The sequence below is a fragment of the Amblyomma mixtum genome, chromosome 2 (assembly GCF_055824585.1).
Source record: "Amblyomma mixtum isolate Tamu chromosome 2, ASM5582458v1, whole genome shotgun sequence".
In the NCBI taxonomy this organism is placed as follows: Eukaryota; Metazoa; Arthropoda; class Arachnida; order Ixodida; family Ixodidae; genus Amblyomma; species Amblyomma mixtum.
The window spans coordinates 311,951,466-311,976,753 of record NC_143013.1 but is presented as its reverse complement, the minus strand read 5'-3'; the positions used below and the strand labels follow the sequence as shown (position 1 = coordinate 311,976,753).

Sequence of the window (25,288 nt, the reverse complement as noted above, 5' to 3'; positions counted from 1 at the left end):
GCACGTCAGCCTTTATTATTACATAAAAAGAGCAAAAAAAACTAAAATGACGTCATCATTGACATCAGCCAATCAAATTCTGTTCTGTGGGGGCAATGAGCGAGAGAGAAGCACGAGGGCGAGCAAGTGAGCAGCGAGGGCAGGCGAGGGCAACGGCGGCAGAATGGGCGAATACGCCAGACAGGCGAGGGAGCGCCGGTTGAAGGAACTGTGGGGAACCCGTGTGGTGCAATAGCGAAGCTGGCGCGGCTTGCGGCGGGCAGGTTGTAACAACGCCGAAGCCAAGCCAGCTAGGCAACTGAGCGATCGTGTCGTGCGTGGATAAAGTGTGCCTATGCAGTGAAACCGCCGCGATGATAGGTTTAAACCTGCGAGTCACCGGGCATTGTAACCAGGGCGGCCGCAAATACATGGAAGATGCCTTCGTCGTCGCCTATCAACAGACCAAGGACAAAACCGACCTGGAGTACGCTTACTTCGGCATCTTCGACGGCCACGGCGGTCGCGAAGCCGCGCTGTACGCCAAGGAACATCTGCTCGACTCTATCGTGAAACAAACCGACTTTTGGTCCGACAACGATGAGCGCGTGTTGCGCGCGATCAGGCACGGCTTCCTCACAACACACCTCGGCATGTGGAAGGAAGTCGGTGAGTTTTCCGAGCCGCAGTTTCCTTGTGTCCTCGGCCGCATTGGTCTGTCGCGAACGAGACGCTGTTGGGTCACGGGAAGCGAACGCGGCTTCTCCGGCGGCGGCGCTACCCGTGATGCAACACGCCCGTGACGCGCTAAGCCTAACGTTTGTTCTGTCCAGCTGAGCTTGGCCATTGTGCGTTATTTAATGGGAAATGCCGGCTAAACGTGGCCATGTGTACTGCTAAGCCGACGCATGTAACTTACATAAGCGTGCTTCGTAATGTCGGCCCTTTAGTAGCAGTTTTTGTGAAGTGTGTGTCGGTGGAATGAAGTCTTCGCGGTTTTCTGTATCACTGGTCTTGAAAATTTTCAACAAAGCCATTCTGAAAAATAGATTGATAACATTTGACTTGTCACTTAAAATTCTCTTAGCTGGATAGCAGTATTGTGTAGTCTGGTGTACCATTTTTCTTGGTGATCTGGACGCGGCGATCGGCTGTATCGCGGCATCATTATCAGTTTGCCAGTAGTGTGTGTTCTTTTGTCATGCGTCTTGCTTTGTTGAGCGAAGCTGTTTAATTAACCTTTACGTGACCCGTACAAAGTGTGGGACCAAAGGAAAATGGCACCATAGAAACACTGCTATCATTTTGGTTCCTGTTGATCACGCACTGGGGCACTCGGCTCGAACTTGCAGTGCGCGGTGTATCGGTTTTACGAAGAGCAACGTTCTACGCACGACGTCGTGCGGTCCACCGGAAGTCGTTCTGTCTACGACGCGACGGCCGCGCCGTCCTTGCCGTCGCGGTAACTTTTTGTTCGTCAGCGCGCGTAAGTTCACAAGCAGTACGACACTCCCCGAAGCTCGGTGCAAGGTGTTGCATGTTTGCTGAATTCGTGAGCACGATCCGACAGTCTCAAGTTGAAAATGCATCAAGCATTGTCAGTGCCGTCACAGAGTGCTGGCCTGCCCTGCTGTCATCAAGGCAAACTCAGACGTTTTTTTACCTCCTCTGATTTTTCACCAGATTTTCACGCTGCGTTCACCGCGGTTTTCTAGACAGGTGTGCCAAATTTCGCTGCTTGGCAGTGTTTTGTTGCTGCGCAAACGGATTTTAAAATTTCCCATTTCGTGGCCTCAATCAGGGAGATTTCTGCAGGCAACGTTGCATGTGTGATGGACGCACGGCCGTCCATAGTCGCAGCAGACACAAATAACCAATGTGGCAATCAACGTGCACACGATAATTTTTGTGACAGTACCCATGACCTCATAGGACCATCTGTCGCGACGTCATATTTTGGTCCAAACTCAGTTTCGGTTTCCTGGTTTTTGCTACTTTAAATACTTCTGCTTCGTATTTTGAAAAATGGTTTTTTTGTACTGGAGCGAGGGGACTCTTAAGGAATGTGATGTGGTTATCTACTTGGTGTTCTAAAAGCACTGGAGTTGGCCTTTCAGTAGAAGATATGATGCATAGCTTCGGGTTGTGGTCAATTAAAAGTGATGCGATGTTCCGTTATTGTGCATTTTATCAGCCTATCTGGCACAATTCAGCAGTATTTCAGGGTGCTTGTTACTGCACAGCGCCCAGTTCATAGGTTATTCCTCTCAACATGTCATGGCAGTTTGATTGAGTTAAAGTTGTTGGGTCTCTAAATTTCTAGTCAAAAAATAACGAAATGAATAAGGAAAGGTATAGTCTTCATCTTTACAAACAAGGCTCACATGCATTCGAGACTGTGCAAACGAGGGGTAGCACACGAAAACTGTTTTCTCATGTTGTTCATGTGACTGGGCAAACTTAAAGCAACAACTGTGCGCCATGCCACGGAGGAAGTCTCGTGCTGATCATTGCTGGGTGGGTATCCTGAAACACGCATAGTTTTTAATACATGCTCACTGCAATGACGAAAACGTTTATTATAGTTTATTTTCATTCATTCCGAGATTAACGGCTGTTGCCGTCTTCTCGATCTGTGGGTGCATAACCTGCATACAAAAACGGCTTTCGTGCACTAGTAGCTAGTCATCTGCTCTTAAAAAAAAAAACGGCCCTAATTTTATACAACTTATCATCTGTTGAAAAAGTTTACAGTTCACCGCACCGCGCATTAAAAAAAATCACGAGCTCTTTTCACCTCATGATTTCAAAAGCTCAGTTATGCACTGCCTACCTTCACTACACTTCACAAATTCACATGCATGTAGTAAGCATGCTAGTCACCATGATGCAATACAACGACCATTCCCTAAATTTTCAGTTTTGCACAGAGCCTGCTTTTCCGGCGAGAGCTATGCAGTGTGACGATGCATGCTAAGCACTGCTTGCACTGACTACAAATGACAAGGAGGAGCCTCATTTGAATGAACAGAGGTTATGCCTTCAGATATTCACTTGCTAAATTCAAGACGCTAATAGTGGGAAATCGAGCAGCCGTGTCACTACTCAGGGGTACCAGAAAAAAAAAAAGAAAACACGGCGACTTGGTGTGAGGGGATGGCACAGCGATTGCTTTTTGCATAGAGCGTATTCCAGTGAGCCGCACAGCGTCGTGTGTAGAACATTGTTCTTTGCAAAATAATGAAAAGGATCTTGCTACAGGTTTCCAGCCGTGTGAATGAAAATGACTTTTTTTTACTTCGATAAACCAATGGCAGTGCTTACGGTTCGCACTGCAACCGTTGCGTCGAGTGATATGTGTTTACAGGGAATAGCTAGTTTAGCAGACCTGTTTGTCATGTTTTAACACATTGTGTTCTTTCTGGTCATTTAGTCGGAACTTTCTTTTTTGTGTGCTGACTCAGGGAAGTGGCCCAAGACTATGTCCGGTTTGCCAAGCACTTCAGGCACAACAGCAAGTATTGCTTTCATCCGGCGTAGCAAGCTCTACATTGGCCACGTTGGAGATTCCCGTATTGTGCTTGGGTGTGAGAGCATGGGTAAGTTTGTCATCTCTTAGCGTGATACGGCTTGTGCAAGGTGCTGCTGTCATGCAGACTTTCGCAAGTTCATTACAAGTGCTAGCAGCATGACTGTATAATTGCATATTATTTCTTCACTCTGTCACAGCTTGATTTGTTGTGCTGTCAACTGCCCATCTGTAAATATCTTTTGCTACTTTACCTGGGCTTTCATTGAGAAATGTCTTGTTTGTCCAGGCTGATGCTTGGTGCAATCTTGATAATATAGGGAGTGAAGCGCAGTTATAACATGATGTATGTAATAACTAGGGCCCGGAAATTTAGGCACTAAAGAACCCCGAAATAGGCAGGCATCTAGGCTCTAAAAAACACTGAAATAGGCTCTATAAAGCAAAAATGGGCGCTTTGAATAATACTCTTTATTCAGAAGTACAAGATTTATAAGTCAAGCATGGAGCGTACGGAGTCCTCAACTGAAGCAATAAAGCACATTCTCAGGTTTTCGAGCGTGAAGCTCCTTCGGTTTTCGCTAAGCATAGTTTTGTACCTTAAAGGGCTTCTTTGGACATCGCATGAACTTAGTGGCGCGAACCTAAAACATGAGAGTTGATAAAGGCTTAGGCCTTCAGGTGATGTGCCCGTATCATCTCCGCGTAGAAAGACTCTGATTTGGGAAATTGTTTCTAGGCATCTATTTTTTTTCTACCAATTGTTGCATCATCGTAGATGCAGTGGCGCCCTTTTCTTCCATTCCCCGAGGTGCTACGGTACCTCTGCCACTTCCTTCAGCGATTCATCTATTGAGAGTCCAGCCTTTTCCAACTTTGTCATTCTTTCCGTCAATGTTGAGAAGATTGCACTAATGTATCTCAGGTCTCATTCCAAACTCGCCTCTTGCTACACTTCGAGATAAGCACTTCGTTACACTACGTTCAAGTTACAATTCGAGAAAAACGTTCGGCGAGACCCGCGCCTTTTGTGCGTGCATCGGCGCCTGCCTTTCACCATACATAGACATATGTCTCAAAATTGAAAAACGTCACCGAGGACCGAAGTGCCGGATTTAGGCATTTATAGGCAAAAATTGTGGTTAAATAGGTAGAATTTCCTAAAAAGTGACAAAAAGGCAGGCAAGGGCAAAAATCCCTCGTTTAATAGGCATTTTTAGGCAAATGCCTAAATTTCCGGGCCCTAGTAATAACAGAAAGGTTATACAACTTAATCACTGCATGCAGCTGGTAGGGTATTTGGCTACCACATGTCCTCACCACCTTGGCTTGCTCTTCTGTTTATGGCATTGTTTACATTTATAGTTTGCCACACACAGTTGGCAGCGCCACCACATGACAACATACACATTCAGTCCCTTATTGTGCAGGCAGGGATAAGTTTTATATTAGTGCAGATTAGGAACCAAGCAGGCCCCGATCGTGGTCGTCAAATTCCTCCTCCCGTTTCTGGGAAGCAGCCACATACCTTTCTCCTCACCCATAAAATATTTGGAGTACATTACTAGAGTGGATGTTTTTGTCCACTCACTGATGACTTTTTTTTTCTTTGTGGTGTTGTTCAAATGTTGGTTCTCATGACAAATGTTATAGTGCCAATCCACTTTATTTTATCTGAACAATGGAGTTACAAAAGACTCGGTTGAATTTCTTTGGAGGAGAAATTCTAGAGGGTCGTGTACTGTGCGATGTCAGTGCACGTTAAAGAACCCCAGGTGGTCGAAATTTCCGGAGCCCTCCACTACGGCGTCTCTCATAGCCTTAGTCGCTTTGGGACGTTAAACCCCATAAACCAAACCAAACTTTATTTTATCGGCCATATTTTTCGTTCAGCAATCGAAAGCTCCTTGCCTGAATAAATATATGCCCAGTTGTGGTGCTGAGAAACATGACAAAAATTTTTAAACTAAATTTTTGACATGGCGACATTCCTTTCTACTTGGTAAGCTGCGTGGTCAGTCTTGTCATCAGAGGTGGGACGGTGACTGCCCACTGCCGAGGCGATGAGCATGGCATCAACTGAGAAACATGGCTAATCATGAAGCATCGTGAAAAGTTTAAACTCCGAAGTGGTTTAAAGAAAATAACACTAAAATAAGACTGGTGATATCTGTTAGATTGCGGCTGTCAACTTAGTGGCAGTCTGCTGTGTCAAAACGTTTCATTGAAAGATAAGAAAGCAGAGTTGCACCTTGTGGAATACGGTGACTGTTTTCAAGGGGAAAGAGGGACACCTGAAATATCTGTAGAACGTACTCTGTATTGTGCTTGGTCCTGTTTACGTTGCTTGCCTTCCTCCAAACTGACAAAGTTAGAATGCACCACATTGCCAGCTACACTTTTTCTTCAAATTTCAAACTTGTTGAAACTGCAAGTCCTGTAGTACCGTATTTACTTGCGTAATCCTCGCACTTTTTTTCTCTGAAAATCAACGCGAAGTTTGGGGGTGCGATAATTATGCGGGGAAAATTTTCAAGCAAATGTTTCGGAGTGTTAAATGAAAAGATGAATGGGTGCGAGATCGGGATTGTTAGGTCCGCTATTGTAAATATAACTAAAACATTACTTTCAAGCAGAACTTACCTTCGTTATGAAAGTACAAGGTGAACGTAAGCTCAAGCTGCTAAAGCACTTTATTTGCCGCGCGCAACCTCCCGTCACTCTGCTGGCGGCGCGGTTGCCATGTTCCAACGCATACTCAATAGCTTTTAGCTTAAAATCAGCTGTGTAGCTTCCGTAGCGTCCCATGGCGAAGCGGCACAAAGAGCACGGTGCCACACGCAAACAAGGCAAACGAGGCCTACGAGACACAGGAGAGCTGGAGACACCTTCGCAAAACGGCGTAGCGGTGGTTGGGGGGGTCAGTTTAGATTTTTCGAATCTAAGCAACCCCTCTCACTTTGGGCATCGCGATCGTGAAAAAAAGGGGGTGCTTAAAATCGAGTGAATACGGTAGTTGTAGCCGCGGTCAATAGCTGGCGACCGCTACGAGAAGCAGACGGCTCGCGGCAGTAATTTTGGAGGTGCGATGATTATGCGGGGAAAAAATTTTTCCCAATTTTTGATAGCCAATGTGGGGGGTGCGAGCATTACGCGAGTGCGAGCATTATGCGAGTAAATACGGTACTTGTTTCTACCACCACAGAGCAAGACCTGCTGAGCATGGCAAAAAATTTTACTCTTTACGGACTGTAGATTGACCATTTAATCACGCCGCCGCGGTGGCTCAGCGGTTATGGTGCTCGGCTGCTGACCCGAAAGACGCGGGTTCGATCCCCGGCCGCGGCGGCTAGAATTTCTTTGGAGGAGAAATTCTAGAGGCCCGTGTACTGTGCGATGTCAGTGCACGTTAAAGAACCCCAGGTGGTCGAAATTTCCGGAGCCCTTCACTACGGCGTCTCTCATAGCCTTAGTCGCTTTGGGACGTTAAACCCCATAAACCAAACCAAACCATTTAATCACACGTGTAAGCAAATGCCATATATCAGAATCCATACCCTGTATGCTGTTGTGACTGGCCTAGTTCATACTTGTTATTTTCACAAATCATGGAAACTGTAAATTTACTAGGCAAGAAGCACATTACTGTTGCTGTTATGCATTAGGATCATTTCTTTTACATGTCACAGACAAAGTTGTTATTCAAGTGGTGTTTATTTTTGTTTGCTTTATTAGTTCTTTTGGCATTCCACTAACACAAAGAAGTGACTGGTGTGCAGGTGCTCAATAGTGCAAAAGCACTGCCGCTTATTGAAAGAGGCATGCCAGTGAATATTGCAGAGATATTATGATGCTTGTTAAGTTTACTTTTTATACCTCAAACTAGCTCCCAAGACTGCTGTTGAAGACGCGCTGATAGGCTGCTGCGACGACGATTGCCATGGTGCAGATGGCGAGAGTTGGTTCGCACGGCCACTGACTCATGACCACAAGCCAGAGAATCCGCGAGAGAAGGAGCGCATCAACAGTGTGGGTGGCCTGGTGATGAACAAGTCTGGAGTGGACCGGGTTGTCTGGAACCGGCCCTGTGTTGGCCACCGTGGTCCTGTCAGAAGGAGCACCCATTTTGACAAGATCCCGTTCCTTGCCGTGGCAAGGTCTCTCGGTGAGCTTGTGTTGAAAGAGCGTCTTGCTTTGGTTGTTCGTCCTCAGGTCACCTTCTTTATAACAGTCTCCTGATCCGTGTTTCTGCCACTAGTAGCAAACAGCCTGTCTGAGGTTACTGTAGGTAGTATGTAGACGTGGCATGGTGCATGGGTAGACATCTTTTCGCTACTTTCGTGCAGCTGCCTTTATGTTCCCATTTCTTTTCGTTGACACCAAGCATTGCAAGCAGGATTTAAAGTGGCACAGGGGCGCTATTACGAGAAATCGTCTCAATTTTGAGACTCTGACGTCAAAATGACGACACCGCGAGTTGTTGACCGCGGAATCAACCAATTAGCAGCGAGGTTGTGGTGTCTAATAGTAGGGTTCCACCCAGGAAGCATTTAGTTGCGCAATAAGGGACCGTATGCTAAAGTTCTTCTGTAAACACGCCGTTAATAATTTGAAGAATGTTTTATTTCGCTAACAAACTATGTTTCAAACTCAACGACATGAAGCAAAAGAGGAAGCGTCCTCAATTTTGCAATTAAATTTGCTCTTCAGTCACTTTTGCTGCCGCGAGGGTGCGCTGACGCTGGAAAAGCGTCGGTAGCGGCGGCTAGGCGGCGTGAGCTGCCGCCTGATTCAACCGATTCAGCCTTATCCCTCCACGCACATGTTCAGCCATCGTAAACATGGCAGCCAGAAAAAAAATCAGCTATTCGACGGCTGTCCTCTTTTTTTACACATTACGCAGAATCAAAGTACTGCGCAGACGTCTTAAGTGCACGGAAAAATCTGTTTAAAGGCAGTGATTGCTACGAGTCTGCCGAGAACAATTTGGAAGGAGCGCTTGGCTCGAAAACCGGCGAAGGCAGCTTCAAGGCAAGTTCACACTGGCGAGTTGCAATCGTCGCGCTAGTATTCTAGGCGACCGATTTCGGTCAATTAGTTACGGTTTGCGAAGCACATGTAAAGCGGGGAGGGAGCGTAATAAATCGATTTAAGCCTGTCGCGCGACCTCCGCGACTCGCCAGTGTGAACTCACCTTGCTGCTATCGATGGCAAATGTGCTCCAAGGGCGATGCGTGATTATATTTATTTTTGTTCAGAAAATACCCGGCGACCATGAATAATCACACTGCAGCAACTGCAGACGGAAGCAGACCGGTGAAGCAGACCGGAAGGAAGCAGACCGGTGCAGCTCATGGGAGCTTGCAATCTCACTGCGGGAATTAAGCACGCCCGGTCACTGCGGCAAGAATCACTCTTCCGCCTCGTAACCAACTCATGCCGCCCGCTTCGGGTTAAGCACTTGATATTCGTGTTGGTGGTGCCGTTCCGTTCGGATGATGCTCGGATGACGCCGCCGGGGATACTGCGGTGGCGAAAGTTTATGCGAAGGAAGTCCACCTTCGCCGCCGCCTTGTCTTGAGGGGTCTCGCCGGAAAGCGCGCACCTTCTGCGACTTAACTTTGACAGTGGTCTCCGCAACTCACCGCAAACACTTGCACAGTTGGTTGGGTTACGCCGACGTTTACTTCATTTCCTACGGTGTCTTGAAACCCACCGGCGGCGAAGGCGCGCACAGGCACTTGCCGCTCCACTGACCGCGCACTCACCCGCACACCTCCAAGTTCAACGCCGAGTTCGTCGCACAGCCATTATGCTCCTTCCTATGTCAAAACGTCGAAACAACTCGTCCGGCACGTCAAAACCGTCTTCATGCACCCTCTTACACCGCTGCTCGCGCGGCCACCGGCCATGTAAACAACCGCCATTTTCTGTCTCGAGCGGTTTGAGACCACTCGTTCTAGTCTCAAAAAATCGTCTCAATCGGCTCGCATAATTAGGCAAGCAACGTCACCACTTCTGGCGCACTTCTGACGTCGGCCGGTGACGCAAAAAACCAATATGGCCGCTGGTCACGACCGACCAATAGGAACGGGGCAAATGAGACACTTTTTGAGACACTTTCCGATTGAGACGATTTTGAGCAACTCGTAATCGCGCCCCAGGTAGCGCTGTTGCAGTTCCCTTTTGGAATATCACGTATCATGACTCGTTACATGAAATCAGCTGTTCAGCAACCTATCTTTTTTTTTCCTAGATGTGCCCTTACTTGCAAGATGCTGTTCCTACATGTAACAGGCACCTTCTTTAGAAAGAGTGCTTTTTGTGCATTGCATTTATTGTATCTGCAAGGCTAGTGCATAATGCCTTTGTGCTCTGGGACCAGGTGTGTGCTGCTAGTTCAAACCGCCTATCCTGCGACACAAACCTAAGACTTGGTTTTGCTGAAAGCTCAGTGTAAGGCCTTGTGGAGGAAGGTTGCTGTGGTGGTGGCTTTTGCAGTTGTTGGTGAGGAGTCATTCCGCTGTGACAGTCACTGTTGCTCTTGTGTGGTGGCTGCAGGTGACCTTTGGAGCTACAACTACACTGCGGGCAAATTTGTGGTGAGCCCAGAGCCGGACGTGAGTGTGATGCAGATAGACACGCGCCGAGACCGCTGCATTGTCATGGCCTCGGATGGCCTCTGGAACATGGTGGACACTGCTGACGCTGTGCGGCTGGTGCAGCAGGCTGAGCGGGACAGTGACCAGGCCTTCCTCGAAGCTGCCCAAACTGGGAAGGTGAGAGGGCCACATGTCTTTGTCCCTTGGAAAGACTGTGATGGCATCACAGAGCACTGTTTGGGAGCTGACGGGTTCTTGGTTGCCTCTCACCGCTTTTTAAAGGACTGTCAACACCAAGTTTTTCCTTGCATGCTTTCTTCTTCCAAATAATGCTTTAGGCATGAGAACACATGGATTGCCCCATGGTATTCACCTATGACCGCTAATTAATTTATAATTCAATTTCTTCTTGATGCTGTTTCGGTTTCATCAGCCATACGATGGATGTGATGTGTAGTTGGTGCTCAGGTCACATGAGCCATGAAAAAACATCTATATAATTGCCCAATAGGTCATTTTTTCGCCAGTTCTATTTCAGTTTATTTGGTGCCACGTGTGACCTAAACACCAACTACACTTCACAGCCAGTGTTTGGTTGGGGAGACCAGAGCAGCATGAGGGAAGAAATTCAATTATAAATTACTTATTGGCCATAGGCAAATACCACGTGGTGAACCATGTATTCTACTGTTTTAACGCATCATGTGAAAGAAGAAAACATGCAACTAAAATTAGGTGTTACGGACAAAAGAACAAAACAAGCAAGCTGAACTTGGCCTGATAGGACTGCTGCTTTATGCACCATAGTGGTGCCACTTGTGTTGTCACTGGTAAAGCTCAAGAGAAAAGTATACAATGGCTGTATCTTAACGGTACTCACCTATGGGGCAGAAACATGGAAGCTAACAAATAGTGTTCAGATTAAGTTAAGGACAACACAGCAAGCCATGGAAAGAAAAATGATAGGTGTAACATTAACATTAAGAGATCGGAAGTGGGAGGAGTGGGTCACGGAACAAACGTGGGTTAGTAACATCCTAGTCGAACTCAAGAGAAAGAAATGGGCTTGGGCAGGGCATGTAATGCGAAGGCAAGATAACCGCTGGTCCTTGAGGGTAACGGAGTGGATACCAAGAGAAGGCAAGCGTAGCAGGGGGCGGCAGAAAGTTAGGTGGGTGGATGAGATTAAAAAATGTGTGGTGATACAGTGGCCGCAACTGGCAAAGGACAGCGTTAATTAATTGGAAAGACATGGTAGAGGCCTTTGCATTGCAATGGGCGTAGTCAGGCTGATGATGATGATGGTGGTGGTAAAGCTAATTTCTGTCTTTGTGGAACCTGGTCATCGCACTGGTTGCTTTTGCCTTGCATGTGCTTGGTCTAGGTTCGATGTTATGGTTGGACACGAATGTCTTTGACCCTCTTCGGCATTGTATAATTCACAAAGTGCATGCAATATAATACTAATAATGCTTCAATTGTTTCTCACTTTGCTTGTATTTGTGACTTCGAAAGAACCATGAGCATAAAGTTGTTAGACACTCTCGGGAGGTGTTGTCTGCGCCATGGTGGAGGTAGTGGTGCGCTGTCAGCATGATAGCAAATTATTTCTCCTCATTTATGACTTCCAAGCTGTGAGGAAGGGGGGATTTCGGATGCTGCAAATATTTTAAAAGTGATTCTACCTACATTAGGTAATTTCCTATTGTGCTTACGGTTCTGCATTTTCCTTTCAAGTTTTCTGAAGATGGCATATTGCAAAAGTCTGGATGTAACGAAAAATCCTGTACTATTTTAAGTTCCAATATATCCAATTTTAACTGTCTTGATATCTTTCTATAAATTTACTCATTTATATAAATAAATATATAAAGTAATTTGGCATAATAGCACCAAAGAGAATAGGCTCTTCATATATACCGTATTTACTCGCATAATAGGCGCACTTTTTTTCCAGAAAATCCGGCTCAAAGTTCGGGGTGCGCCTATTACGCGGGGTAAAATTTCCGGAAATTTTTCGACTCGCAAAATTGAACACACCGCGTAAACGCACTCGTGTACGGGCCGCACCCCGTTTTCGCGAAGAAAATGTTAAAAAAAAAAAAAAAAGGTCAGTGTAAGGGCCGCACCGAAACTTTCGGAATGCACGCGCCGAGGCCTCCGCGATCAGCTCCGGCTGCGCGCAACGGGCGCTTGATCGCGGAGGCCACACACGCGCACAGGAGCTTCCAGACGCCGCCCAAGGCCAAGCTCATCATCATCATCATCGTTTTCCTCCGCCGCGAGCTTTCGCTATCTATATCGCCATCAGCATCTCCAGCTCGTTTTTTTTTTGTTGTTGTTGCTGTTAAATGCCGGGATTTGCGGTAGCGCGATAGTTATCGTGGTTTATGGCTTTGCCGCGGAGCGTTGATGTTTTAGCTCGACGGGCAAGCACCTTAACAGCTACACGGCTGGGAGTTTGCTCTCGAACGCGGCAAGCGTGCGGCAGGTCGGAAAATACGACGTGGCCGAGAAGTGCGGCAGTTGCGACTGCGGCGTCCCAAAATTTTCGTACGCGACTCCAAGCGACGAGGTTTTAGCGGGCCTAAGTCGGGAACGTTTCCAGCTGGAGATGAAGCTTTCCAAACAGACGTTTAAAGTGCGCATCCCTGAAAAAACTGTGCGCGGCTGTTCTACGCGATGTCGTTGTACGTGCTGTGGGTCCGCAGCAGCTGCGACGGCAGCAGCATTAGTAGGGACTAGTAGTCAGTTCAGCAAAAACTTTGTTAAAATAAAGATTGGGAAGCGGGGGGTGGCGAGGCGTCGGCTTGCAATCGTGTAAATACAGTATTGATCACAGTGCCAAGTTCGGGGTGCGCCTATTATGCGCGGAAATAAAAAAATCTGATTTTTCGCGCCCTAACTAGGGGTGCGCCTATTATGCGAGTGCGCCTATTACGCGAGTAAATACGGTACTTCTTTTGTGCCCAAAAAGATCAGGTAGCAGTTCACAGACAGTGGATTGTTGATGCTTGTGGACTGTGAGGGAAAAAGTAAAGCTGAGCTGATTGGAAAATGAGTTGTACTCTTTTGATAGTTTGTAGAGTGGCGTTACAAAAATGGGTCTCTTGAGGTTTGTCCACTGCTGTTCGGACAGCTGGACAGGTCTGTTTGTTGTGTTCTTTCACTGCATACCAGTAATGCTGCCTACACAGTCCTTCATGAGTGAAACTACCAAAGCCACAGGCATTGGGCCTACTTGGTGATGTTTTGTACTGCAGCATTGATTGATGAGGAGCAGCTCCGAAATTGAGAGCATGACACTATCTGTAAGTGGTCCCCATCTGTGAATACCTTTTCTTTCTGTTAATATTTTTCGTTTCCACCTGCTGATACCATTTTTTATAATGCATACCCTATGCCGTCATGGCTCCGGATTCGAACCCCAGACCAGGACAAATTTTTCTTCAGCTACGAAGTTTCTGTGGAAGCTGTACAGCTTTTCTTTGTGGCCGTATGGCTGCAGTTGGGTGCATGTCAATGAGTACTTACTCCCTTACTCCACCTTGGGGTTTTCTCCTAAACACTAGACCTGGCACCAGAGCTTAGGTCCTGATAAGCGTGAATTGCATGCAGTTCTGATCTTTTTTTTTTTTAAATTCCAACATTCTTGGCAATGAAGGTGCCGTTTGTGCTTGACAAACGTGGAAAGAGGTAAAGAGATCTGGCTGTTTGGTGGCACTGAAAGATCTGAAATTCCCAGAGGTTTTACAGTAGAATATCGATCGTACGAAGATCACAGGACCACAAAAAATATTTGTATCATCCAAAATGAACAAAATTGTATGCAGATTTCGCACACATCTGTTTTTGGCATATGGGGGTTTACTTACAGCCGCGTGCCACCACATACTTGCGGCACTAGCGATGTAGGGGCCACGTACTACCGCTCATTGCTTGCAGTGCACACCACGTGCATCTGGCAATCATGGTGTCGATTATGTACGAGCAGCAAGTACTTGGGATCCTAGGGTGTAGTCATAGCTGGCATGTTTTTATCATAAAAAAAAAATGTTCATACACAGTTGCAGCCTTGTCTAGTGCACGCTTGTGAAGCACAAGGCAAGGAAGCACTTAGAGAGGTTGATACACCAAATTGTGAGGCTATAAAAAGTTTGTTATGAGCTCCCTCTGCATGTAAGGTCACCACGGCCAAGTACATTTTAATTCAGCTCCAAAGAGCCCTTAAATGCTCTCATGGTCGAGACCCTTCGTTAGCATGATAGTTAATGACATATGAGTGTGGGGATGACATCAGTGAATATTAGTGATGTCGCAGCACATAACGCGACATACCGTGAAGGCGATGCACTACATTGGCCAGAAGCTGCATTGGCGGCTGATTGGCAGATATGCCGTCGCTGACGCAGCAGCATCAGCAGCTGAGTAAAACCTTCTTGCCAATGAGGCGACGACCTGACTAGCTGGTTTTGTCTATATGTTATTCATACTACAAGTACACATTTCTTATGTTCACACTTCAACACTCACCAGTGGTAAACAACAAATTTTAGTCAACGCCGGCCCCCTTTCCGCGACAGGTAGGCCTAGTGAGTCCGCGGTGTTCGTATGTGTGATGTCGTCGATTGTAGGAGCAAGTTCACAAGTTTTAGCAAATGTTAAGGGGGGACACTGGTCTTTGAGACCAAAAAATGACCAAAAAAACGATTTTCAAAAAATGACATTTGTGGAATTTACAGCTATCATTTTCCAACTGTACCACTTTTTTCCTTTAAGAAGTCATCATTTTGACCATAATATTAAATTCAGATCATCGTGCGGGCTGAATTTATGCAGGCGCTGACAATTTAATGGCATGAAAATTTTGGACATCTGGCTATCTTAGTATGTCGATATCTCAACATCTAGGACAGATAGAGATATTGTATTAGTTGCTAAGGGAAGCTGAAGGCACAGTGTGTGCAATAATTGAAGCAGATTTGTTCAATCACACTTCAAAAATTCATAATTTTGCAAAGTTTACCGATGCACTACATTCACACCTTGAACACTGATATTCCAAGTGCTGTAAAATTACTAATGAGGGTAAAACGAAAAAACTGCTTTGATTATTGCACTCTTTACTCACCATACTATGCAGCCGTGGATTAAAAATGATTTTTTATTGAGCAGTTTTTTTTGCACCGAGGTACTAATGAATGACTAATTAAAATTAATTATCTTGGGAACCAACTAATTTATGAGAAAGAGAATTGCATTGTAGAAATCAGTACAAAAAACTGAGCAAGATAGTACAGTTTTATTAGGATTGGGCTAAAAATAACGAAAATAGGTCTAAGACCAGTGTCCCCCCTTAAGTCGAGTATAGTTTTGACAACGGTGACCTGAAATAGACTATTGATTACATCTTGGGACACACATAAGAGCGGGAAGCACCACTGCTAGACTGTGTGACCTGGTCTGCCAACTAATGGTGCAGGTGCCCTGCATGCAGCCGTCGCCGGTGGGCAACAAATTTGGCCATTTTAATTATTCCAAATGCGCACCGAACATACTTCTGGCTAAAGCAATTTAAAGTCAGGTATATTGGTCCTATCGGCAAAGGCAGATACAACGACCAAAAAACGCTGGTCCTATGCGGTGTGAACCTGGCTATGAAGCATTCCCGAGGCTGGTGTGCTTGCATCCATCAGTGCTTCTTGCAGAGTTACCGTATTTACTCGCGTAATAGGCGCACTCGCATAATAGGCGCACCCCTAGTTAGGGCGCGAAAAATCAGATTTTTTTATTTCCGCGCATAATAGGCGCACCCCGAACTTGGCACTGTGATCAATACTGTATTTACACGATTGCAAGGCGACGCCTCGCCACCCCCCGCTTCCCAATCTTTATTTTAACAAAGTTTTTGCTGAACTGACTACTAGTCCTCACTAGTGCTGCTGCCGTCGCAGCTGATGCGGACGCACAGCACGTACAACGACATCGCGTAGAACAGCCGCACACAGTTTTCAGGGATGCTCACTTTAAACGTCTGTTTGGAAAGCTTCATCTCCAGCCGGAAACCTTCCCGACTTAGGCCCGCGAAAACCTCGGCGCTTGGAGTCGCGTAAGAAAATTTAGGGACGCCGCAGTCGCAACTGCCGCGCTTCTCGGCCACGTCGTATTTTCCGACCTGCCGCACGCTTGCCGCGTTCGAGAGCAAACTCCCAGCCATATAGCTGTTAAGGTGCTTGCCTGTCGAGCTAAAACAGCAACGCTCCGAGGCAAAGCCATAAACCACGATAACTATCGCGCTACCGCAAATCCCGGCACTTGACAGCAACAACAACAAAAAAAAAACGAGCTGGAGATGCTGATGGCGATATAGATAGCGAAAGCTCGCGGCGGAGGAAAACGATGATGATGATGACGATGAGCTTGGCCTTGGGCGGCGTCTGGAAGCTCCTGTGCGCGTGTGTGGCCTCCGCGATCAAGCGCCCGTCGCGCGCAGCCGGAGCCGATCGCGGAGGCCTCGGCGCGTGCATTCCGAAAGTTTCGGTGCGGCCCTTACACGGACCTTTTTTTTTTTTAACATTTTCTTTGCGAAAACGGGGTGCGGCCCGTACACGAGTGCGTTTACGCGGTGTGTTCAATTTTGGAGTCGAAAAATTTCCGGAAATTTTACCCCGCGTAATAGGCGCACCCCGAACTTTGAGCCGGATTTTCTGGAAAAAAAGTGCGCCTATTATGCGAGTAAATACGGTACCACACTGCGTAAACAACTAAACGTACAACCAATGCGAGAGAGGAGAGAGATCAGATATCGAAATCAGCAGCCACAGGACCCTGAGCTGTCTTGCAGTGAGGCTGCATGGGTGGGGCATAGCGAAGACGGGTATTGGTCAGTGCAGGTTGTGAGGCATCGCATTGTTGTGTGACCCGGGCATTGGCCGACAACACGTTGTCGACTGCAGGCCACCAACAGACGTCCGCCAAGCATCAGCGTCTATAGTGTGCCAAAGCTAAATATGCAGTCAGACCCGGGTATATCAAACTTGAAGGGGATCGCGAAATAGTTAGATATAACCATAATTCAATATATAAATATCGCAATAGGCAAGTTTATCCGTAACCTGAAAGCAAGACTACATAGCACCCACACTAGAGAGACTTTTCTTGCAGCGACGTGCCAGTCGCCGGCGTGCCGGCAGTGCACCACACGCTAGGCATGGCAATCCTGCGTTGCATTGACGCTGCAGCAGACAGTTCTTTGAAACTAGCCATTCCCTATCATACAATACCTAATCCTCTTACCAGTACGCTATAAATAGAGTAATCGCTCGTTAAAATGAAGGTTCACTTGATTTCGGCCGTGCTTCAGCATCAAAGCGTACCAGGTGAGGGCTGCCACTCGGCTTTAGGTAGTTGGGTTGGCTTTAGCGCATGGCTACAAGAGATTGAAGGCTGCCCTCGAGCTCTTCTCATGCTCAACCCATCACACGGTTTCACTGCACTAGCGCTGCCAGCAGGTACCCAGGGCCACGCAGCCAACCTGTACCTGTATGCGAAAAGTGATCGACGAATGCTGATAGGAGAAGCGCCACTTGCAGGGGAGTGGTGCTGTATTGAACGTCCGGCGAAATTGAAGTGCTATATACTATGAGAGTTCCCTGTACTTTTACACGGGATATTCAAGGGGATAGTCTGTGTGTTCGATGTAGCCAATAATTCGAAATATCTGGGTTCAATATATTTGGGCTCGACTGTAATGCAGAAATCGTGTTGGCATGGTGTGGTAACACATCGGCCCAAATGAGTTGCTTGGTCTGAGAACGCTGTGCAGTCCCTCGTTCGCTTGGATTTTCTTGGCATCGTAGTACCGACCAAGTCTGCCAGAATTTCTGCAGGCACTGGTATGCACAGCATGTGTATGGGAGCAGACGACGCAGCAGTCCATGGGTCGCAACTTTAGGGGCCCACGTGGCCAAGGCTCTTCCTTGGTTGGGACATCAAAGCACGCCCTGGCGCTGACAAACCGAAATCACTCGGTGCATACAACACCGCGCATATATGAACCGCGGAGCATGTATCATGCATCCTGGGGCAATACACAACATTTGGAACAAAAGAACACGCCAAACGAAAATTTGGAGTCTCCACCCATTTAAGGTCTGTAGTGTGCTGTGATCAAAAGCAAAAGTTTGGCTTGCTAGTACATCATCATGAGGCAGTCATCATCATGGCAAACATCTCGAATAAAAAAAAAGAGCCAGTGGGCAATTGGGGCAGGTGTAGGTTTTCGTCAGCATTGTAATCTTCTGTATGCAGAAAGAGCAGTTGGCGTACAACCCTTCCAAGATGTTGGTGGACGAAGCATTGTTCCGCTGGAGCCGTGTGAAGACGCGTGCCGACAACACGAGTGTGGTGTGTGTGATGCTCGACCCATCTGGGCCAGCACGCAACGAGGTGCTCCTTCGGCAGCGGCTGTTGCGTCGACTACGGCCTCGGGGGGAAATCCCTCCTTTCCAAGAGCCACACATGCCACAATTGCCACCATCGCCAAAGCCTGCCACTGTAGCTCCCGATGGTGAGTGGTCCAAGCTTGTCATGTTCTTGTGCTGAGTGTTAAACATTGTAGTGCATTATGGGAAAACAAACAGGTAGAACATGTTTTTGTAAAGTTGTTAGTCTTTCTGATTTGCGTTCCGTGAGTTTCAGGTGACCTAGGCTTTGTTGTCTGCTTGCCGTTCAGTCAGTGTAGAGATTTCTACATCTGCTTCATTGACATAAACTAGTCGCAAGTGGGAGAACAGGCTTATGAACTAAAGTGTTTAACTAACTAAATTTCATATTCCATGCACGCTTTGTTGCTTGAAGAGTAGTTCCTGCTATGCTGTTATTCCTTCTGCCATGCAGGGTATAGAAACTAATGAATGGATTTTAGCATGCCAAAGCAACACTAGTGCTGCTAGACATGTATAGTAGAGGGCTACAGATCAATATCGACTACTTGCAGTTTTTAATGTGCATTGAAATCTCAGTACATGAATGTCATTGCTTTTTGACTTCATTGAAATGGGGCTGCTGGAGCCAGTTGAATCAATGACCACATGTTCATCCACAAAGCACTGCAGCCACCTCTGAGTCACAGCAACTGGTCACTCTACAGGAACTTAAGGGCACTCCTGCAGGCGCAAGTCAGAGGAAATGGCAAAAGCTGTATATTGCACATTAAATTTCTTTGTTATTTGGCACTGTTCAAAACGTTCTTTCAGATTCACCCTGTAGCTGTGTTCCTGCTGGGTTGAAGGAAAGATGAGGTAGTCGGTTAATGTTTATTATTTATTTATTATTTATTAGTTACCTGCATCGCCCCGCAGGGCATTAAAGCAGGGGGGATACAGACTTCATTATAGGTATAAAACAATTATTGCAGTGCATGGGAAAATGCTTCATTAGATGTGATACATACAATGCTCGATGGCAAACTGTTCCAGTCCCGAACAGTTCTAACAAAAAAAGAATAATGCAAGACGTCACCCTTGCAAAGAAATTCCCTGACCTTCAAGCAGTGGTCCAGTCGCTTTGAGATATAATGAGGTGCCTGGATATATTGTTCGCGGTTTGTGCCAGTTTTCGAATAATAAATCTCGTGGAAAAATTTCAATCTGATGTACCTTCTACGGTCCTTCAACTCTTGCCAGTTAAGTTTCCGTTTGCTTTCCGTCATACTAACTTGCCGATTATAATTACCAAGAACAAATCTAACAGCCCTATTATGAATTTTGTCTAATTTTCCTACGCACTCAGATGTGTGTGGGTCCCAGCAAACACATCCATATTCAAGTATGGAGCGTACATGACTGAAATACAGCTGTGTTTTTAAGTTACTTGGTAAATGGCTAAAATTCTGCCATAGGAAACCCAAACGTGATGCTGCCTTATTCGCAATATAATTAATCTGCTTATTCCGTCGTAAGTCCGATGTAAAAAAGACTCCTAGATATTTAGATGACTTGCTTATGTTTAGAGTAAAATCATGAATTCTATACCTATACGGATGATTAGCACTTTTTCTTTTGAAGGTGACGTGAGCAGTTTTGTTTATATTTAAGGACATGTCCCAACGCACACACCAGTCTGCTGCAGTATCTAAATCAGTTTGCAGGATTTGCGAATCAGAAGTGGAATTTACTACTCTGTAAACAACACAGTCATTGGCAAACATCCTGAATGAAGACTGTATGCCAACTGAAATATCATTAATATATACAGCAAAAACAAAAGTGGTCCCAATACTGAGCCTTGGGGAACTGCCGACGTAACTGGTGCATACCGTGAAGAAATGCCGTTCAGAACAACAGCCTGTTTTCGTAACGACAGATATTCTGCAATCCACGCAATTACTTCAGGTTATACGCTTTCAATTTGGAGAGAAGAAGACTGTGCACGACAGCATCAAATGCTTTACGGAAATCCAAGAAAACGCAGTCCACAACTTGTTGCTTATCGATTGCCGATGCTAAATCATGAACAAACTCTACCAACTGCGTACTGCAGGAAAATCCACGCCTGAAACCATGTTGACTAGTGCATAGGAGACTGTTTTGGTGAGATGGGCCATAACGCAACTATATATTACATGCTCCATAATTTTTGCAGGTTATGCTGGTTAAGGAAACGGGTCTGTAGTTCTGAACGGAGTTTCGCATACCGCTCTTATGTATGGGCACGACATGAAACAGCCGGGTGAAATACAGACATAATGTATCCGCACAATTCCTTAAAATTGCGGCAGGAATGTCATCAGGGCCACAAGCCTTAGCCTGGTTCAAATCCTTCAATAATTTACGCACACCGTCAACACAAAAATTAACTTCCGGCATGCAATCTATTTCAAGAGGTAATGCAAAACAGACAGAATGTGAACTAGGTGGCAGAAACACAGATGAAAAATAAAGGCTAAACATTTCCACTTTAGACTCATCATCATGGATGATTATCTCATCATTTTTCAGAGCAGGTACTGAGCTGTCATCCTTACCATTACGCTTCACATATCTCCAAAATTCTTTGGTATCTCTGACAAGTTTTTCTCCTAGATTCGAAAAATAGAAGTCCTTAGCGATGTGAGACTTCTGTCTGAATTCATTTTTTATTGTTTTCAGCAAGGCCAAACACTCTGGCGAATTAGACGACTTGTATCTTCGATACATTCGTCGCTGTCTGGGAACAAGGGCACGTAACTCGGTGTTAAACCAGGGTTTATCTCTAGCTCTCTTACTTGATATAACGCTTGATGGAATAAAAGCTTCACGTAATTCAAACAGTTTCTGTTTGAAAGTATTCCATAGCTGTTAGATATTTAAAGGTGCACTGAAAAGGAATCTGAACTCGTCTTTTTGCCGCGGGAACTCAATCTACACGTTCCGAGCATTCTTATAAACTGCGACTTATTGCCCTGTGTGGCCGATTTCCCTAATTAAATCGAATTAACGCCCGGCTCCAGCCTTTTTTTTTTAATTCTGCCTCGTACGGTGGGCGGAGTCAACAAACGCGGGGAGTGCCTTTCAGCCAGCTCCGTGGAGGCTTTGCTTTCGCTTCATTTTGTTTTTTAGGCTTCCGTGAATAAATAGTTTCATTTGCAGATAATATAACCGCAAAATAAGCCCGCAGAAATAAAAATACACGCGGACTATTTGCTTCTACGAACTACTATGTATTACTCCGCCGATGGCAGAGCGGCAAGCCGCCACGGGACTGGGTGAAAGGCGCTCCCCGCGTTGGTCGACTCCGCCCGCCGTACGAGGCATAATTAAAAAAAAAAGGCGGGAGCCGGACGTTAATTCGATTTAATTAGGGAAATCGGCCACACAGGGCAGTAAATCGAAGTTTTTAAGAATGCTCGGAACGTGTAGATCGAGTTCCCGCGGCAAAAAGACGAGTTCAGATTCCTCTTCAGTGCACCTTTAAGTTATCCGCGAGTTCATCAAAAGTTGGAAAGAACGAATCGAAAGCCGTGCAAAACAAGTCAGTGCTTGTCCATTGTCCACTTTTTGTTAAGTGGTGCTTGTGTACATGTGCTCCTGCAGACAGGTGAAAACTGTTTCCTTTATTTATACTTTATTATGCAGAACAGAATTTGACTCCCCCGATGTCCCCAGAGGAGGAATCTGAGAGTGAACTGCCAGAAGGGTTGCGAGGCCTGCCACGTGTGGTGATCCTGACACCCAAGCGAGTCTACCCACCACCTGTGCCTTGCCCGCAGCGGGCAGAAGCGCTGCAGACGTGCAACCGAGAACCGCGGCCAGAGTCCGAGTGCAAACCTCCGCAGGAGGAGGAAAAAGAGGCCTGCAATGGCAGCCAGGAGAATGACGCCGCGGCAGCTGGGAGCCAGAAGCGGCGCCTCTCCTCAGACAGTGCCGAGGCAGAGGAAGTGACGCCTAAGCGGCCCCACGAGGACAACGAAAATGTAGCAGCAGATGCAGCAGCTGACCCAACCAAGAACCATGCACGCAAGACAAGACTATGAGTGCAGTAGCAGCTCGTGCATTGAACCGGATTTTATTTGTGTGTGTGTGTGCGTGCATGCATGTGTGTGAGTGTGTATACGTGCGTGCATGGTGTGTGAGTGGGAGAAGTGCCTCTGTGTTCCTTGTGGCCACTCCATGCTGGTCCAGTGATTTCGTCCAACTGCCTGCCTGCCAACGCATGGTGCAGTGGCTGGCAATGTGCCGCATCTGACACCCGTCTCCGTGGCACAAAAACCTGACCTCGAAAACTCTCTTGTTCTATCTCCAAGTCGTCACATCAGTATTTATAGCCATCATCATGACCCTCTAGTGCTGGTTAAAAAAGAGGACACTACTGCAGATACAAGACTGAAACAAGCCACAGTACAACCGCATCGTGGCTGAGTGGTGGCACATTTATTCCAAGTGCAGGGATTCAAGCGCAGCCAAGTAACACTGCCGAAGACTATCTTTCCCGTTGTCTGGCTTGGTCACAGAAAGCACCGCACCCAAGTTTTGTCTGGGATTTTTGTGTGTACCTTTCTAGTTTACAATGGTGTGTCCACAAACAACCCATTGAATGAGCTCAGTTCAGAACGCCATATTTGTGAGTGTGCACTGCGGAACGGTGCAATCCTCCGACGACTGTAGATGCTGGTGTGCATATTGTGACCATTGCTGCCGACATTTTGGACGCTGATTCGTCCTCATGGCCAACGCCCCACTTGTGTAGCAGTGTGGCAACTGCCTGGACCACTGCCTTTTTTAGGTCATTGTTTCTGATTATTTTGTATGTGTTAATTTTAAGCTTCCAGTGCTCTTGGAAGGTTTTATTCACTGTTTCTTCAAGCATGCCACATGTGCTCAGATCATAGTGATACACTGTCAGGGGCTCAGTGTGCGCTAACTTCAGCTGAGATTTTGGTTTTGATTCCTACAGACAACTTGTCTGCTAACATGGGATATTGTATGCAGAGATGTGCGCATCATGCATTTGTTCGAGCATAACTTATGCTTACGTTGTTCAGGCATCGTAACACACACCGGTTGTATTTTTTTTTTTCTTGAGATCAAGTGGAGTTGCTTTTTGTACAACTGTACTGATTAATTTGGCTCGAAAAAGAACTGCCATTGATAGCAGAATTTGCCTGGCTTTTAATTTCAGGCTTTACTGTGCAGCCGCCTTGTAATACAAGCAGAGGTGCTGCATGTTTTCTTGACTCTTTTTTGGTTTTCCTTTCAATTTCTTCTCTTCTTGCTCGCATACTTCTCGTCTCTCACCTTGCAACTTTGGGCAGCATGACCGTTTACAGTTGTGGGTTGCCCGTGCCACTTGGGTTTGCAGTGTGACTCGTACAGAGCAGTGTACTGTTCATAGCCATTGCGTATCGGTAGGGCCACCTTTTTCTGGGAACAGAGTGGAAGTTAGAGCCAAAACACACCCTCTCTTTCTGCATAGCAGAATATATTCCCTGCTTGCATTTAATAGTTTTCTCTTGAAACAGTACTCTGTGATTATTCGTCATTCAAGGCATATTTCTAACACAGTGAAAGTCAATGAAAAAATTAACAGACGATTACGCTTCTTGGTAATGAGATTTCTGAGCGCAGCTGCTGCGGTACTCGAACCATAGGCGACCACATACAGAACAAGGAGTGCCGACCGGAGGCAGCTCTGGATTTCGACTTGGGCAGCATGCACAGCATTCTGCTGCCGATGAGCCTTGCCTCGGGCGAACGACCAGTGCACTACTCTGCTCTTCATGCTGCTGCCATTCCTTCCTTCACATCACTGCTTTACTCCTTGCTCTATTGTCGTAGTCTGAGATAGCCGGTGGCACTTTGCGGCAGCTCCATAGTTGCCAGCCGTCTCATAGTGGTGCCATCTGCGCAGTCGCTGGCAAGCGATGCATACCTTACCAGTGAAGTCATCGGGGAACAGACATCGGCGTGCAATGCTGTTCTCTATTCTTCATGCTGCCACCGTACTCTATTCGCTATCGCCATCTTTCCTCTCCCACTGCGCTCGTTCGCTTCGTTACGCTGAGGTCAACGGCGACGCTCAATGCTGGAACGGACGCCTAAGAGCTATGCTCTAAAAAGTTTTCATGAATGCAACGAATTTGCCAGGCACGTCTAGCTGGAGCAGGCTTCCATAGATGGTGCCAGCTGCCTCAGCGACAGCGTAATGGCACTGTGGAGATCGCAACGTAGTGGGCGTCCAGGCGCATCGTCGTGCAGTTGACCTATTTAACGGAATGACACAATTACAGAAGTTCTGCACCTGTGGCCTTCTCTTCATTACCAGGAAAAGTTGTCGCGAAGTACAGTGGTAAGACATTGGCCTCATATACGGAAGGTATTGGATTCAAATCTTTTTAACTGCTTGGCCCATTCTGATAGCACTACTGAAGAAGAAAGAAATGAAGTTTAAAAGTTGCAGTTATGTAGTGCAACAAACACCATTCTAAACATGTGTTCAGCGCATGGCAGCCTCAGCAACTTCTGCAGCATAAAACCCAATACAGCACACGCATTTGAACAGATGTTCAGAACATGGGCTTCGGGGGCCCACATTTTCTAATGGGTACAAGTGTCACCCAGCCTCACTGTAGGTTTACCACCTAGTTCCCAACCAAACAGATTGTGTCGACCAGTTGGTGAATCTTAATTTCTTTCAAAAA

General features: G+C 46.4%; 1 protein-coding gene across 2 annotated transcripts; it reads left to right on the top strand.

Moving 5' to 3' along the window:
- Positions 1 to 161: 161 nt before the first annotated feature.
- On the top strand, positions 162 to 23,828 carry Pp2C1 (protein phosphatase 2C). 2 transcript variants are annotated; one of them, XM_089574995.1, is made up of 6 exons: positions 162 to 648; positions 3,444 to 3,578; positions 7,458 to 7,673; positions 10,070 to 10,287; positions 18,421 to 18,679; positions 22,227 to 23,828. In XM_089574995.1, exons 1-6 carry the CDS (start codon positions 354 to 356, stop codon positions 22,622 to 22,624), a joined length of 1,521 nt encoding a protein of 506 aa, XP_089431121.1. In that variant the 5' UTR covers positions 162 to 353; the 3' UTR covers positions 22,625 to 23,828. The 2 variants fall into 2 exon arrangements, with proteins under 2 accessions (XP_089431121.1, XP_089431120.1); XM_089574994.1 differs by having other exon boundaries at positions 7,395 to 7,673.
- The last annotated feature ends 1,460 nt before the right edge of the window (positions 23,829 to 25,288 follow it).

Excerpts from the sequence above, each read along its gene's own strand:
- Pp2C1 (XM_089574994.1), top strand. The coding sequence starts at position 354 with ATGATAGGTTTAAACCTGCGAGTCACCGGGCATTGTAACCAGGGCGGC. Across the intron at positions 649-3,443 it reads CGGCATGTGGAAGGAAGTCG|GGAAGTGGCCCAAGACTATG; the intron begins GTGAGTTTTCCG and ends GTGCTGACTCAG. Across the intron at positions 3,579-7,394 it reads GCTTGGGTGTGAGAGCATGG|CTCCCAAGACTGCTGTTGAA; the intron begins GTAAGTTTGTCA and ends ACCTCAAACTAG.